Raw genomic sequence first — 14632 nt, 5'->3', positions numbered from 1 at the left:
AGGGAATGATTTGATCATTTACCCAGTCCCCATTCATTCCATCTAGCACCACCATGTGGCATCAGTGTGTCCAATCGATAGGATGCACTGAAGCAGTTCACCAATTCTTCTTTGATGGTATTTCCGAACCTGTGACCTCTCCCAATTAGGAGACTAAAGGGCAGCTGGCACATAGGAATATCACCATCAGCAAATTTGCTTCCAAGGTGATACACAAATCTGATTTAGAAACTAATCAGCATTTCTTCATTGTTGCTAGTTCAAAATCGTGGTACTACCTATTAGCTGAACTGTGCAATTACTGCAGATTATAAAATAGCTCATCTTTAGTTTGTCAAGGGAAATTAATGGTGGACAATAGATGCTGAACCGGCCAGCTATGCTCATATCTCACATACAATTTTTCATTAAAAAAGGACTACTCCTATTCCTATTAATTCTTTTATCATTCAAAAACCTCAAAACATATGCTGAAATTGTAAATTACGAGCCAGGTTAATGCAATCTGACCTTATAATTTAACAATTTCCACTGCAGTGTAATTCTGGTGCAGCGTCATTGTATTAGCTGCAAGTCTTTTATACCCTTCCATAGAAATGGATGCCCAGAACTGACTGCAGTATTACAGATGGCATCTGACTAAAATTGTGTACAAATAAATATCTTTTCCTTTCATTAGTAATTCAGCCCAATGGGATAAACATTCACATTCCATTCACCTTTTGCTCACCTTTTTGTACCTTACTATTAGCTTGTAGCAATTTATATCAATTTGCATCTGAATTCCTTTGTTCTTTCACAGTTTCTAGTTTCTCACCATTTAAAAAAAAAGTTCTGATTTGCCTTTTCTCGATCGAAAGTGGATGACCTCATTCGACTTGACTTGCTATTAATTTGCCCACCCAGTGAGGCCTATCCAAATCCTCTTGTAATCTGCTGCTTGCTTATGCAAAAATTACTGTCTCCTACTTCACTGTCATCTGCACACTTGGATTCACAACTCTCCAATCCATCATCCAGTTCATTGGTATTAATTATTACAACCACACAACAAACATATCCTCAGATTTGTTCAAGAATTTGTACAAGTTCATATGTAGGCCCCATTTAATTTTGATTTTATAAAATATCCAGCAGCAAAGGTTTACTCTTAAACAAGATAACTGTTTGTCTTTTGTTTGCAAAACTAGGGCTATTAGCTAAAAGGATATATATAAACATTAGAAGTAGGTAAGGATGAAAGATGCTTATAAAGATCAGTTTCCAAGATCATTGCAGACTTATTACTTCTTAAAATTTCTCTTTCCAAAGTGATAGGTTGAAACTTGAAGTCAGATTCAAACGAATCTGACGTGATTAGCTCTGTGGTACATGGTTTTGCCAGTACAGGTGTACTGGCTGGTGGTCAGCAGGTTTTGGGAGAAGGGGAGAGAGTGAAAGCTTTTTGTTCCTCACTGGTCTCACAGTTACAGCACTTAGAGATTGCCTGGATTCTTTTGACTGAATAAAAGTTCATTCCTGGCTACCTTCCTTTGTGTTCCCTTGGCTGAGAATGTCCTCCAATGATATCTCTCAGAATTTTTGCTGGCGGTTCCAAAATAATGACTTTCAAGCTAAAGTAAAAATGGCTGCTCTGTTAATTTCAAATGAGATGATGTCCCAATAGGCAAACATGTTACCCACTTAGAAGTCCCTTTGAAGTATTGTTCCTGTCTCTTGTTTTCTCAGAAGCCAGGAAGTCTTTCAGACCTTTAGAAGATCGAGTGCACATCTCCGGAGGATCCTATTGCATTTAAATGATTCTTTACAGATAGTCTAGAGATTGCAGAGTCTGACAAACTTTACATAAATATCCATGGAAACAGCTGTCTGTTGTGACTGACCTTTGTTTAAAACATTTATCTCCCAGTCCACTGGCTTTTAACTTAATTCTAAATTCAAAGTTTTTGACACAATAATGTGCTTTTAGCAAGTTATCCTTACAAATCTGCAGAATCATAATGATATGTTTGTGACATTATGGTAAAAAGCTGAAGCTCTAATACAGATCCTTCTCTTTATCACTTACCACAGCCTTTCAGCTGGAGTATGAACTGAACCCTTGTGCCTCAACCCCTATGAAGCTCATCATTCACAACATAATTCCAATGTCTCTTTTACACTCCAAGTCCTCAAATCTGTCTTTGTTACACACTTAGCTCCCATTAAAGCACCTCATGCGTCAATGCCAGCCATGACTTGGTGGGCAGCACTCTCACCTCTACAAGGCTTTCAGAAACTAACTGCTGTTCTTCCAAATGAGCCCCATGCACTCCCCAAATGTGGTAACCACAGAGCCAGTTAACGAGTGATGGTTTAAATTGCAAGAGACATGCTGTACTGCCAGAGTGCTGTCCTTCAGATTAGCTATTGGGTGGCACGGTGGCACAGTGGTTAGCACTGCTGCCTCACAGCACCAGAGACCCGTGTTCAATTCCCGCCTCAGGCTGTGTGGAGTTTGCACATTCTCCCCGTGCCTGCGTGGGTTTCCTCCGGGTGTTCCGGTTTCCTCCCACAGTCCAAAGATGTGCAGGTTAGGTGAAATGGCCATGCTAAATTGCCCGTAGTATTAGGTGAAAGGGTAAATGTAGGGGAATGGGTCTGGGTGGGTTGCGCTTCGGTGGGTTGGTGTGTACTTGTTGGGCTGAAGGGCCTGTTTCCACACTGTAAGTAATCTAATCTAATATTAAATTGAGGTCCCATTGCTCTGTTGGGTGGGGTAGAAATGGACGTAAAGAAAGCAGTGTCTTGTCCTGCCTTTTGATGCCTTCAGGATGCCACAAACAGCTTTACAGCTGATAAAGGAAGTTTGAAGTATAATCACAATGACAGCAAAAGTCTGATTGTCCTATTCAATGAACAGTAGTAATATTATCCTCAAATAACATTGCTAGAGCAGATTATTTATTCATTATTAATGTTTGTATAGAATTCTGGTACACTGTTTGGCTGTTGTCTTCCCTACATTATAACAGTGACTATGCTTCAAATGCACTTCATTGATTGTAATGCTATTTGGACATGCGAAGGTTTGAAAAGGTGCTATATAAATACAAAGCTTTCTTAAAGAATCGGGAAATAATTTGCTGCTCCCCATTGCAGCCATTGCAGAAATGTTTGGCTTGATTCGACAGCAACTTGCTTTTGTATTGACCATCAGTTCTCCTTTGAATATGTTACAGAGGGTGACGACGAAATCTCCTTTGATCCCAAAGACATCATTACAAACATCGAGATGGTTGATGAGGGCTGGTGGCAGGGCCAATGCAATGGCAAGGTCGGACTCTTCCCAGCCAATTATGTGGAGCTGATACAGTGAGCATAGACCAATGCAAATGGAGTTTATCTCACCTTTCTCTATCAATACCAAACCTCCCACAACTGGATTTAAAACTTATCAAGATTTTAATAATATTGCATCTGCAAAACATAAATAATTTCTTCTGCTTCTCATTAAAACCCAAATTCTGCTGTTTCTATGATTGAAAGAGTTACCACATTGACAGATCCCAGCATAGAAAATTTGAATACCAACTATCCCTGTCTGTCAGCGCTAATTCAGATCTACTTATTCTAATCTTATTTCCCTGTATCCTTTATGTTTTCCTTTCCAAATTCTTATCTAATTGCCAAACTTGCTGGCTTTGCCTGGGGAGCAAATTCCTTGACTTTCCATTTATCATTCTTCTATTTAGTGTGGAATAATGAGTTTTCAGATTAGAATTGCTCACTACACATTCGACTGATGTTTACTCAGCTGCAAATAATGAAGTATTTTCTGTCAGGCTCCTTGCGGTCTACTTTATCTCATGGTAAAACAGCTCCTCCATGTATTCCTCCTTCAGACACAAAATTGATGAATAAACATTGTGATAACATCTTGTTATCAATTAACTCCATTGCTCCATCTCTCTCCATCTTCAAAGTACTTAACATGGTTGACCGGATGACCAGTTGTCTTGTACTGCAAGATATTGTTCCTTGATCTGACTATTTGTCCTATGCCCCTTAGGAGATTTGTCTTTTGTGCCCTATTTCTGGGAAGACTGTGGATTTGATTTGATTTATTCTTGTCACATGTACCTAAGTACAGTGAAAAGTTCTGTTTTGTGTGCAATACAGGCAGTTCAGGTAATTTTGAAGGTGGAACTATAGTCAATAAGTTGAAGCTTGACATAGGTATTTTTGTTATCCACGTGCTCCAGGAATGAGTACTATATAGGGTTAGGGAAATGGAAGACTAATACTCTGAGTACTTTTGTGTATTTGCCTCTGTTTATTTTCTTACTAAGCACCTTACGGCTATCAGCCACCAGTGGGTTCTGTGATCACCAGCAAGTTTTCTCCTCGTCCTGGTCCCAAGCTCAGATGTGTCCTTTGCTTTATTTCATATCAGTTGGTCACATTTTGAATTTTCCTCACTGACTTATGATCTAAAGTGACAGCAGATGTCCCCTTTTAATCACTGTATTGTCTCTGACCCCATCAACTGGTCATTTTGCACTTTGGCATTTCTTAACTGGATAGCCTCAAATCATCGCTCATGAAAACTTTGTGATGATGACAGCTACCTTTGTGCACGAGTGCAAACTACACTCCATGTTGCTGAACTAACACAACGATCAGGGACCTGTGAGGTTAGCTCACAATGCTTCAAGTTGCTGGAATTATAAATTGACTTTGCATATGCTGGAAAAGTGTTCAAATTCTCATTCAATTCCTTTTTAATTGTTATTCTGGTGTCTGCCTGAATAGCTCCTTGTAATAAAACATTCATGTTTTAATAGTGCTGTGTGTGTGAAAATATTTCCTCTCATTTCTCCCATTGTTCCTATAGTTATGATCCTAAGACTCGTACCTTGATGAACCAATTGTATGTTGTAATATAACTTTTCCATAACAGTGAAAAACCTTTCATATTACTGCAGTCTGGACCTTCCATGATTACAGCTCCAGAGTGGGATATATCAGGAAAGGTTTGCAAGACATTCACACAGCAGCCTTAATATGTTTAACTTGATTCAGCCTGGTGTCAGCACAGAGCTTTCACTTTGTGAGTGAAGAGTTATTTATCACACACTGTACAAACCTCCGGAATATTTGATGGGACATTGTAGGAGAAACTATAACAATCGCTCCTGGAGTATATCTAATGAGTTTTAATAATGCCAGGGGAAGATTGTGATGCTCCAGCTGATCAATTCTGTTAATTACACTTGGAAACGTCTGATAGAGCAGATACCATTGGATTTTTCAGCCATTAGGAGATGGAAATCATAAGCCTGAAACAGACAGCGGCTGACACAGCTTGTTCAGGATAAATCTGGAAGTTGTGATGAGGAGACAGTACAGAGATACCACACTGGTGCTTTTCTATACTGTAGCTACTGATCTCTCTCCAACCACTCTCAAATAAATGGACTGTGTTTTTGTCAGTATGCATACAACATGTGAGCAAATGCTCCAAATCACATTTGTTGCAATAAGATTAGATTAGATTAGATTAGATTAGACTTACAGTGTGGAAACAGGCCCTTCGGCCCAACAAGTCCACCACCGACCCGCCGAAGCGCAACCCACCCATACCCCTACATTTACCCGTAACCTAACACTACGGGCAATTTAGCATGGCCAATTCACCTGACCCGCACATCTTTGGACTGTGGGAGGAAACCGGAGCACCCGGAGGAAACCCACGCAGACACGGGGAGAACGTGCAAACTCCACACAGTCAGTCGCCTGAGTCGGGAATTGAACCCGGGTCTCAGGCGCTGTGAGGCAGCAGTGCTAACCACTGTGCCACCGTGCCGCCCACTAATGCCACCGTGCTGCCCACTAATGCCACCGTGCCGCCCACTGTGCCACCGTGCCGCCCACTATGTGCCACCGTGCCGCCCACTAAGTTTTCTTTCTCTTTTCTTTCAGCCACAATCCAATTTAGTGTTCAAAGTTGACCCAATGCCTGCCTCAAACACAAAGCCTAGATATGAATTCCACAGTCTCGAATTTAGTAACTTTTATAGTTTGGTAATTCATTCATGGAATATGGCTGTCAAAGGCTGGGCCATCATTCAGTGTCCATCCCTAATTGTCCAGAAGGCAGTTAAGAGTTAACCATATTGCTGGGGTTTGTGAGTCACATGTAGACCAGACCAAGTAAGGATGGCAATTACCTTCCCTGAAGCACATTAGTATATTGCCTGACGATTGTTGAAAAGAGAGTTATGTTGCTGAACACTTTCATTGTACATTTCCCAAGACAAACACAAAAGATATGCTTGAGCCTGTCAATGCTGATTAGCCAATCAGTCGGTATCCTTCTCCCCTGGCGTGCAAATTAGTGAAATATGGAATTCTTGTGTTTGTCCTGATGAGTGCAAGATATAACACTTGTGACTCCCTTTTCAGCAATATTCCAGTTCTATATGACCAAACAACTGTTTATCTTTCTGGTTTGAAACCTATATTGTTGTAATGAAACAGTTTTTCAAGCCTTCTTTCTCATATCAAGCTGCATCCAATTAATCAGTGTTATATCCCCTCCAAGCCCTTAGTCTCCTTCCCAATTAATTCCCTTCCACAGCCCATATAGATTCTATTAATGATCGTTAGTTGTTTTTATGCCCGTGATTGAAATTATCACATTAACAGGGTATTTTATATCCAGCTAAGCTACAGATTATAATTACCATGAAAGATAGATTTGTACAAAAGTAAAATAAATCAGCATTTATTTTTATCCCTGGCCTTTAAGCCATTTTATGACACCAAAATAGAAATTTTCAAAGTTCCCAGAATCATTTTTTCGATGCTGATTTGTGTGATCTGTACATGGCTTTTAGCTCTCTGTAGCTTTGACTCAGTCCTGCAACATGAAATGTTGAAATGACTGAAACACATTAGATGAGGATGTGAGTTGAAATCTGCTCAGCCTGTGTGAAACTGAGCATGCATTGGACACAGAACTTCTAGTCAAGCTAGATCAATGACCCAATGGTTGAAATTGCTTTCGTACCATTAATGAGCATTGCACCAAAGGCCTCTGTAAGCCCGGAGTTTCCAAGATCAAAACAAGACAGCAAATGGCCAGGTTTTATCAGACAAAGCTGATTATTTAATGACTCCATCATTAAGCATTTCTAATAAGCCTATCTATCCGAAATCAAAAAGTAAAATTACTGCTGACTTTCAAAGGATTCATACATGCACCAGTTTCATTTAAAACGGTACTGAAGCATTCAATGTTTTATAACCAGGAGGGAATGCCTGGGTTATTTAACATGTAGTCACTCAACAATGAAGTGTACATTTGCTCTCTGGTTTCTCAAGCCAAAAATAGGACTGGAAATCTTATCACAAGCAATAGCTTTTTTAAAAAAATATTCTCACATAGAGCCACTCATTAAGAATAACATTCAACAAGATCTTCTAAAACCACATTCCTTGTCAGCTCAAAAGACAAGGCCAGTTACTGCATGGGAATGACATCACTGCAGGTTCTCATAGTATCATAGAATAGCTATAAACAAGAAGCCATTCTGCCTGTTGTGTCTCTACTGCCTCTCTACAAGAGTCATCTAATCCCATTCTCCCACATTCTGACCCTGCATTTTAAAACAAAATTCAGGTACTTACTTTTTTTATGGCTTTCATTTAATCTGCCCCCACCATACTCTCGAGCCGGCTATTCAAGATTCTAACCATGTTCGCATTGTTTTCTTTGTCAAAAAGCTTTAATTGGTGTCCTTTAATTGGTTTGTGATATTTCTATTACTGGCAGCAATTTCTTTTATTCAGCCAGTTGAGTCAGAAATTGATATATTTTTGGAGATGAAGGGAAGCAGTGGATATGAATATTGGGTGGGAAAATCTGAAGAATCTTAGAAATGTACAGCATAGAAATACAGCCTTCAATTCAACCCGTCCATGCTCACCAAATATTCTACATTAACCTAGTTCCGTTTGCCAGCATTTGGCCCATATACTTCTAAAACCTTTTTATTATGTATCCAACCAGATGCCTTTTAAATGTTGTAATTGTACCCACCTCCACCTGCTCCTCTCGTAGCTCATTCCAAACATGCACCACTCTCTGTGTGAAACATTTGCCCCTAAGGTCCCTTTATACCTCTCACCTTAAACCTGTGCTCTCTAGGCGTAAGTTACAGGTTAAATCTTATTGAGCTGTGGAGAAAACTCAAGTAGGCTATATCTTGGTTCTCAAGCTTATATATGGCTACATTCTGACATGCCATACTACAAATGGCAGTACAAACTCTCACACTTTGTAAGTGAGATATGAAAATGACTGACATTGATACTGATGACTGGAAGGCAGTTGCTAATGAACGTAATCTCTGATGGATGATTGTTTGGGAGGGGATTGGAAAAAGTAAGCAGAAACAAAAAGGACAGTCAGCCAAGAAAAGGGCTCAGGGTAAACAGAGACCAGCAGCTTCTTCGATCATTGTCTTACATTACAGCAAATACAAAACAGCTGGAGATGGTGAGGTTCCTGAGCCACTCCAGGTCATCTTAAACATAAGGCTTCCTCTGGTGGCTCATTCCATACATACAGACATCTGGGCGGCACAGTGGCACAGTGGTTAGCACTGCTGTCTCACAGTGCCAGAGGATAGGGTTCAATTCCTGCCTCAGGCAACTGTCTGTGTGGAGTTTGAACATTCTCCCTGTGTCTGCGTGGGTTTCCTCCAGGTGCTCCGGTTTCCTCCCACAGTCCAAAAATGTGCAGCTTAGGTGAATTGGCCATGCTAAATTGCCCGTAGTGTTAGGTGAATGGGGTATATGTAGGGGAATGGGTCTGGGTGGGTTGCTCTTCGGAGGGATGGTCTGGACTTGTTGGGCCGAAGAGCCTGTTTCCACACTGTAAGTAATCTAATCTAATCATAAGCCATTATTGTACAGAAGGCAAGGCTACCCCCACATTATACAAAAACACTCATTGGCTGTAAAGTGATGGATAAATTGGCTTGCCAGTTCTGCTCAAGCATGCACTTGCTGTGTCAATTATATAATCTCCTGCCTTCTACAGCTCAATCCAGTGAAACAACCTATTACATCAGTTACATAACCAATCAACTAAATTGTTCGTAGAAAATCAAAAAGCATCTAATTCTTTTAATATCTCGGCTATTGTTCTCTTGGGTAGCCCAGCTGGGAGATTAATTCTCATTTCCTAGAACCTTGGCAACCCAATGTAAAGATACAACAGCGTTATTCCTTTCTTAATAAAATCTTTTTCCGCCTGAGTGATGGGGGCCAAATGACATCTCATCTGTCCAGCTGAAACTTCTTCACCTCCTAGTTAAACTTTTAACACTTCACCTCAACTGTGCCCTAAAAGATACAACAGTATTTTAGTCAACAAACATTCAACCAAGCTGCGTCCCTCAGTTTTTCCTTCTGTTTTAAGTCTTAACCACATCAGTAAACAACATCCCTTATTCTTTGGTTTGGAGATTTTGCTTTCAAACTACATTTATAAAGTACATCATGTGGCAGTTCAAAGTTGATATTACAGAGGAACACAAGAACTAGGAGCAGGAGTTGACAATTCAGCCTGCTCCAGCTTTTAATAAGATCATGGTGATCTTATTGTGGCCTCACCTTCACTTTGCTGCCCGTTCTCAACCCTTCAACACATCAATGGTTCAAACTGCTGTCTCATAGCACCAGGGATTCGGCTTTGATTCGAGCCTTGGGTCACCGTGAATTTCCTGCAGGCGATCCAGTTTTCTCTCACAAGCAAAAGATGTGCAGGTTAGGTGGATTGACCATGCTAAATTGCTCCATAGTGTCTAGGGATGGGCTGATGAGATGGATTAGCCATGGGAAATGCAGGGTTACGTGGATAGGTTAGGGGGTGGTTCTGGGTTGGATGTTCTTTGAAGGTTCAGTGCGAACTTGATGGGCTAAATGGCCTGCTTACACACTGTGTGGATTCCATGATTATTAATTATTCATCTGTCTATCTTTTCCTTAAAATTACTCAATGTCCCAGCATCTGCTGTACTTTGGTGGAATTTTTTTTAATCAAGGTGGTGGCGGAGTAGGTAGGCTGAGCCCAGGGCTCATCCACTGCCATCAGCTTTCTTTCTGTGTTTTTTTTCCTTTGGCTCTTTCTCTTTTCTTTTTTCTTTGTTTTTTTTTGGAATCTGGAGAGTGACAGGTCAGGGAGGAGGCCTCTGGTGTTGGTGGCAGTGGAAGAAACAGGGGACGAGCCAGACACAGCTCTCCTCCAGCCCAGGATCTCCCGGTGAACAGGAAGCAGGTTGTTATGGACCAGGCCAGACCCCTTCAAAACGTTTCAAGCAAGTAGCTCAGACCCGAACTTTGTTCATTGTTTTAAGCAAGTGTAACATGGATTTTCCAAGAGTGATGCAGCTGATCAAACCGCTTAGTTTTAAACAAAACAGAATTTATTTACAAGATTACCAAATGAAACACAAACAAAAGAAAACAGAATACTGAATAACTTCACCAATCCAAAAACCCAGCAGATTACCCCAACGTAAAGATGCTGTTCCCAATACTTGCAACAATCCCCATAAACACCCCTTGTCTTACAGCAGAGATGTCAGAGGGAGAGGAAGATCTGCCTGGACCTGCTTCTTTGGATCCAGCAGCTTTCACAACTGCCTGACTGCTTTCAGTGAATAGCCAGACCAAACCAAAACCAGAGGAAAAGCTGAACTGAGAGAACTGGCCACTCCCTTTTCATTGTACAAGTGTTTTTATAAACTTAAAAGCCTTTTGCCTGAGACAATGTCTGTTAGCTATAATTAAATTAGCCCCAAAATCCATTGAAACCCAGATTTTTCGGAACCTGAGTCTTTTATGACCACCTGAGAAACAAAAACAAGGACAACATAATCTTGTTAAAGGAGAAGCATCATCAAGCCGGACTCACTCCCCTGTCCATGACTCTCAGGCCAGCCTCTGAGTCTGCTGCTGGGTCAGAGCATCTGAAGGAGGAGAGATGGCAGTCTCAGCACAGCATGACAGTCTCCCTGTGTGATGGTTTTGTCCCACTTGGAGGTCTTCTTCATCTTCAGCATACAGGTATTCCAGCCGCCTGTTTATTGTCCAGGAAGGCCGTCTCGGCCTGGCGTGGTGGTCTTCTTCAGCAGAGGCTTCTGGTCCAGTGTTCTAGCAGCCCGACAAGGCAGTCTCATCCAGGCTGCAACTTCAGGGTTCATTGTTCCTTAATTGGCTTTCCTCGAACCCTGGAGCCGTTAACCAAACTGCAATGAACTTTGGAGAAAGTGAGGACTGCAGATGCTGGAGATCAGAGTCAAAAAGTGTGGTGCTGGGAAAGCACAGCAGGTCAGGCAGCAGCCGAGGAGCAGGAAAGTTGACATTTCGAGCAGAAGCCCTTTATCAGAAATGGAGGGATGGGGTGGTGGTGCCCAAGGGGCCTGAGAGATAAATGGGAGGGGGGGGGGGTGCGGTTGGGGGAGAAGATAGCTTGGAAGCCAAGAGGTAAATGAAGGTGGGGGGTGATGGTGATAGTTTGGAGCAGAGGGTGGAGCAGATAGGATGGGAAGCAAGATGGACAGTTGGACAGTTCAAGAGGGTGCTGCTGAGTTGGAGGGCTGGGTCTGGGATAAGGTGGGGAGAGGGGAGTTGAGAAGACTGGTAAAATCAACATTGATGCTGTGTGGTTGGAGAATGCTAAGGCGTTCCTCCTCCAAGCTTTGGGTGGCTTGTTTTGGCAGTGGAGGAGGCCCATAACTTGCATGTCCTTGGCAGAGTGGGAGCGGGAGGTGACATGGTCAGTCACAAGGCGGTGGAGTTGTTGGGTGTGTGTGTGTGTGTACTGGAGATATTCGGTGAACCATTCTGCAAGTTAGCGTCCTGTCTCCCCAGTGTACAGGAGACCACCTCGGGAGCAACAGACACAGTAGATGAGGTGTTTGGATGTGCAGGAAAATCTCTGCCCAATGTGAAAGGATTCTTTGGAGTCTTGGATGGAGATGAGGGGAAAGTGTGGGCGCAGGTTTTACACGTCCTGCAGTGGCAAGGGATGGTGCCAGGAGTGAACGGAGGGTTAGTGGGGGGACGGGTTTGGACCTAACGAGGGAGTCACGGAGGGAACATCCTCTGCGTAGTGCTCATGGGGCGGGAGGGAAATATATCTCTGGTGGTGGGGTCTGACTGCAGGTGGCAGAAATGGCAGAAATTGATGGGGTGGAAGGGGAGGATCAGGGGAGTTCTATCCTTATTGTGATGTTCAAGGGCAGAGGTGAAGGGAGTGGAGAAGATGCGCTGGAGGGCATTGTTGACCTCATGGGAGAAGAGTTTGCGATCCTTGAAGGAGGCCATCTGGGATGTTCTGGAATGGAATTGCTCCTTCTGGGAGCAGATGCGGCAGAGTTGGAGGGTTTGGGAGTAAGGGATAGGGAGGCAGGGAGGGAGGAGGTGTTGTCCAGATAGCTGTGGGAGTCGGTGGGTTCGAATGAGATGTCTGTGTTGAGTCGGTCACCGGAAATGGAGATAGTAAGGTCAAGGAAGAGGAGGGAGGTGTTCAAGATGGTCCAGGTGAACCTGAGGGCAGGGTGGAAGGTGTTGGTGAAATTGATAAACTTTATTTTTCTTTATCATTGATGTAGGCGCCATGGTGGGGCATCTTATCAAACTTCCCACTGTATTTTTCATGTAAAAGTGCATGTGGCTGTGAATATTCTATCCTATTCCTGCAAGCGGAATGATCTGAGATATAACAGCAGTTATTGTGTAACCTTCCCTCTGCAAAATGCTGAAAATCTGAAATGAAAATAAGATAATGATGGGATTTCTCATTCTGGGGTTAGGGTGGGACCTCAGGGAGGCGGGGCTTATTGTGGAGGCGGGGCTTATTGTGGAGGCGGGGCTCCTCATAGAAAGGTACACAATGTGGGAGTGGTGCCACGAAGGGGGACTCTACAGAGGGGCGGGGCTCCAGAGGGGCGGGGCTACACGATGGGCCGGCCGTCCCCTGGAGGCGGGACTGGGGTCTTCGGAGAATGGTATCGGGAATGGTTTAGGCTGTCCAGTTGGGATCCTGTGGAAAGCGTGCCGGTGACGGACTTTACTTAGTTGTTGTTTATATTTTATCCCGTTTGTAATATTTGTTGTATTAGTCCCATTTATAGATCGGTACTGGCGTCGACCGTCCAGGCATTCCTTAGACAGCTCCTACCGGGGCCCTTCTTGGCGTCTGTTGCATAGCTGCAAGAAACAGAGGAACAGAAAGAGAGGAGACAGATTAGAGAGAGAGGGAGGGAGAGAGAGAGAGAGAGAGAGAGAGGAATAGAGGGAGAGAGAGAGGAAGGAAGAAAGAAAGAAATAGAGAGAGAGGGAGGAATAGAGAGGGGGAGGAATAGAGAGGGGGAGGAATAGAGAGAGAGAGGGGGGGAGGAATAGAGAGAGAGAGGGGGGGAGGAATAGAGAGAGAGAGAGGGGGGAGGAATAGAGAGAGAGAGAGAGGGAGAGGGGGGAGGAATAGAGAGAGAGAGAGAGAGAGGGGGGAGGAATAGAGAGAGAGAGGGGGGAGGAATAGAGAGAGAGAGAGGGGGGGAGGAATAGAGAGAGAGAGAGAGAGGGGAGGAATAGAGAGAGAGAGAGAGAGAGGGAGAGGGGGGAGGAATAGAGAGAGAGAGGGAGAGGGGGGAGGAATAGAGAGAGAGAGAGAGAGGGGGGAGGAATAGAGAGAGAGAGAGAGAGGGGGGAGGAATAGAGAGAGAGAGAGAGAGGGGGGAGGAATAGAGAGAGAGAGGGGGGGAGGAATAGAGAGAGAGAGAGAGGGGGGGAGGAATAGAGAGAGAGAGAGAGGGGGGGAGGAATAGAGAGAGAGAGAGAGGGGGGGAGGAATAGAGAGAGAGGGGGGGAGGAATAGAGAGAGAGAGAGAGGGGGGGAGGAATAGAGAGAGAGAGAGAGGGGGGGAGGAATAGAGAGAGAGAGGGGGGAGGAATAGAGAGAGAGAGAGAGAGAGGGAGAGGGGGGAGGAATAGAGAGAGAGAGGGGGGAGGAATAGAGAGAGAGAGAGGGGGGAGGAATAGAGAGAGAGAGAGGGGGGAGGAATAGAGAGAGAGAGGGGGGGGAGGAATAGAGAGAGAGAGAGGGGGGGAGGAATAGAGAGAGAGAGAGGGGAGGAATAGAGAGAGAGAGAGAGAGAGGGAGAGGGGGGAGGAATAGAGAGAGAGAGAGAGAGAGAGGGAGAGGGGGGAGGAATAGAGAGAGAGAGAGAGAGGGGGGAGGAATAGAGAGAGAGAGGGGGGAGGAATAGAGAGAGAGAGGGGGGGGAGGAATAGAGAGAGAGAGAGGGGAGGAATAGAGAGAGAGAGAGAGGGGGGAGGAATAGAGAGAGAGAGAGAGAGGGGGGGAGGAATAGAGAGAGAGAGAGAGAGGGGGGGAGGAATAGAGAGAGAGAGAGAGAGGGGGGGAGGAATAGAGAGAGAGAGAGAGGGGGGGGGAGGAATAGAGAGAGAGAGAGAGAGGGGGGGAGGAATAGAGAGAGAGAGAGAGAGGGGGGGAGGAATAGAGAGAGAGAGAGAGAGGGGGGGAGGAATAGAGAGAGAGAGAGAGAGGGGG

At 43.9% G+C, this 14632-nt stretch overlaps 1 protein-coding gene across 1 annotated transcript in view; it reads left to right on the top strand.

Moving 5' to 3' along the window:
• The window catches only part of LOC132826691 (hematopoietic lineage cell-specific protein-like), a 65764-nt gene extending 60941 nt beyond the window's left edge, over positions 1-4823 (top strand). The window contains exon 15 of the mRNA XM_060842761.1: positions 3222-4823. Coding sequence (XP_060698744.1) covers positions 3222-3358 — 137 coding nt within the window. The 3' untranslated portion in view covers positions 3359-4823. The remainder of the gene's footprint in view (positions 1-3221) is intronic.
• The last annotated feature ends 9809 nt before the right edge of the window (positions 4824-14632 follow it).

The sequence above is a fragment of the Hemiscyllium ocellatum genome, chromosome 23, assembly GCF_020745735.1.
Source record: "Hemiscyllium ocellatum isolate sHemOce1 chromosome 23, sHemOce1.pat.X.cur, whole genome shotgun sequence".
NCBI classification, from domain to species: domain Eukaryota; kingdom Metazoa; phylum Chordata; class Chondrichthyes; order Orectolobiformes; family Hemiscylliidae; genus Hemiscyllium; species Hemiscyllium ocellatum.
The sequence above is the reverse complement of the archived record's forward strand: the minus strand, read 5'-3'. Positions and strand labels throughout refer to the sequence as shown.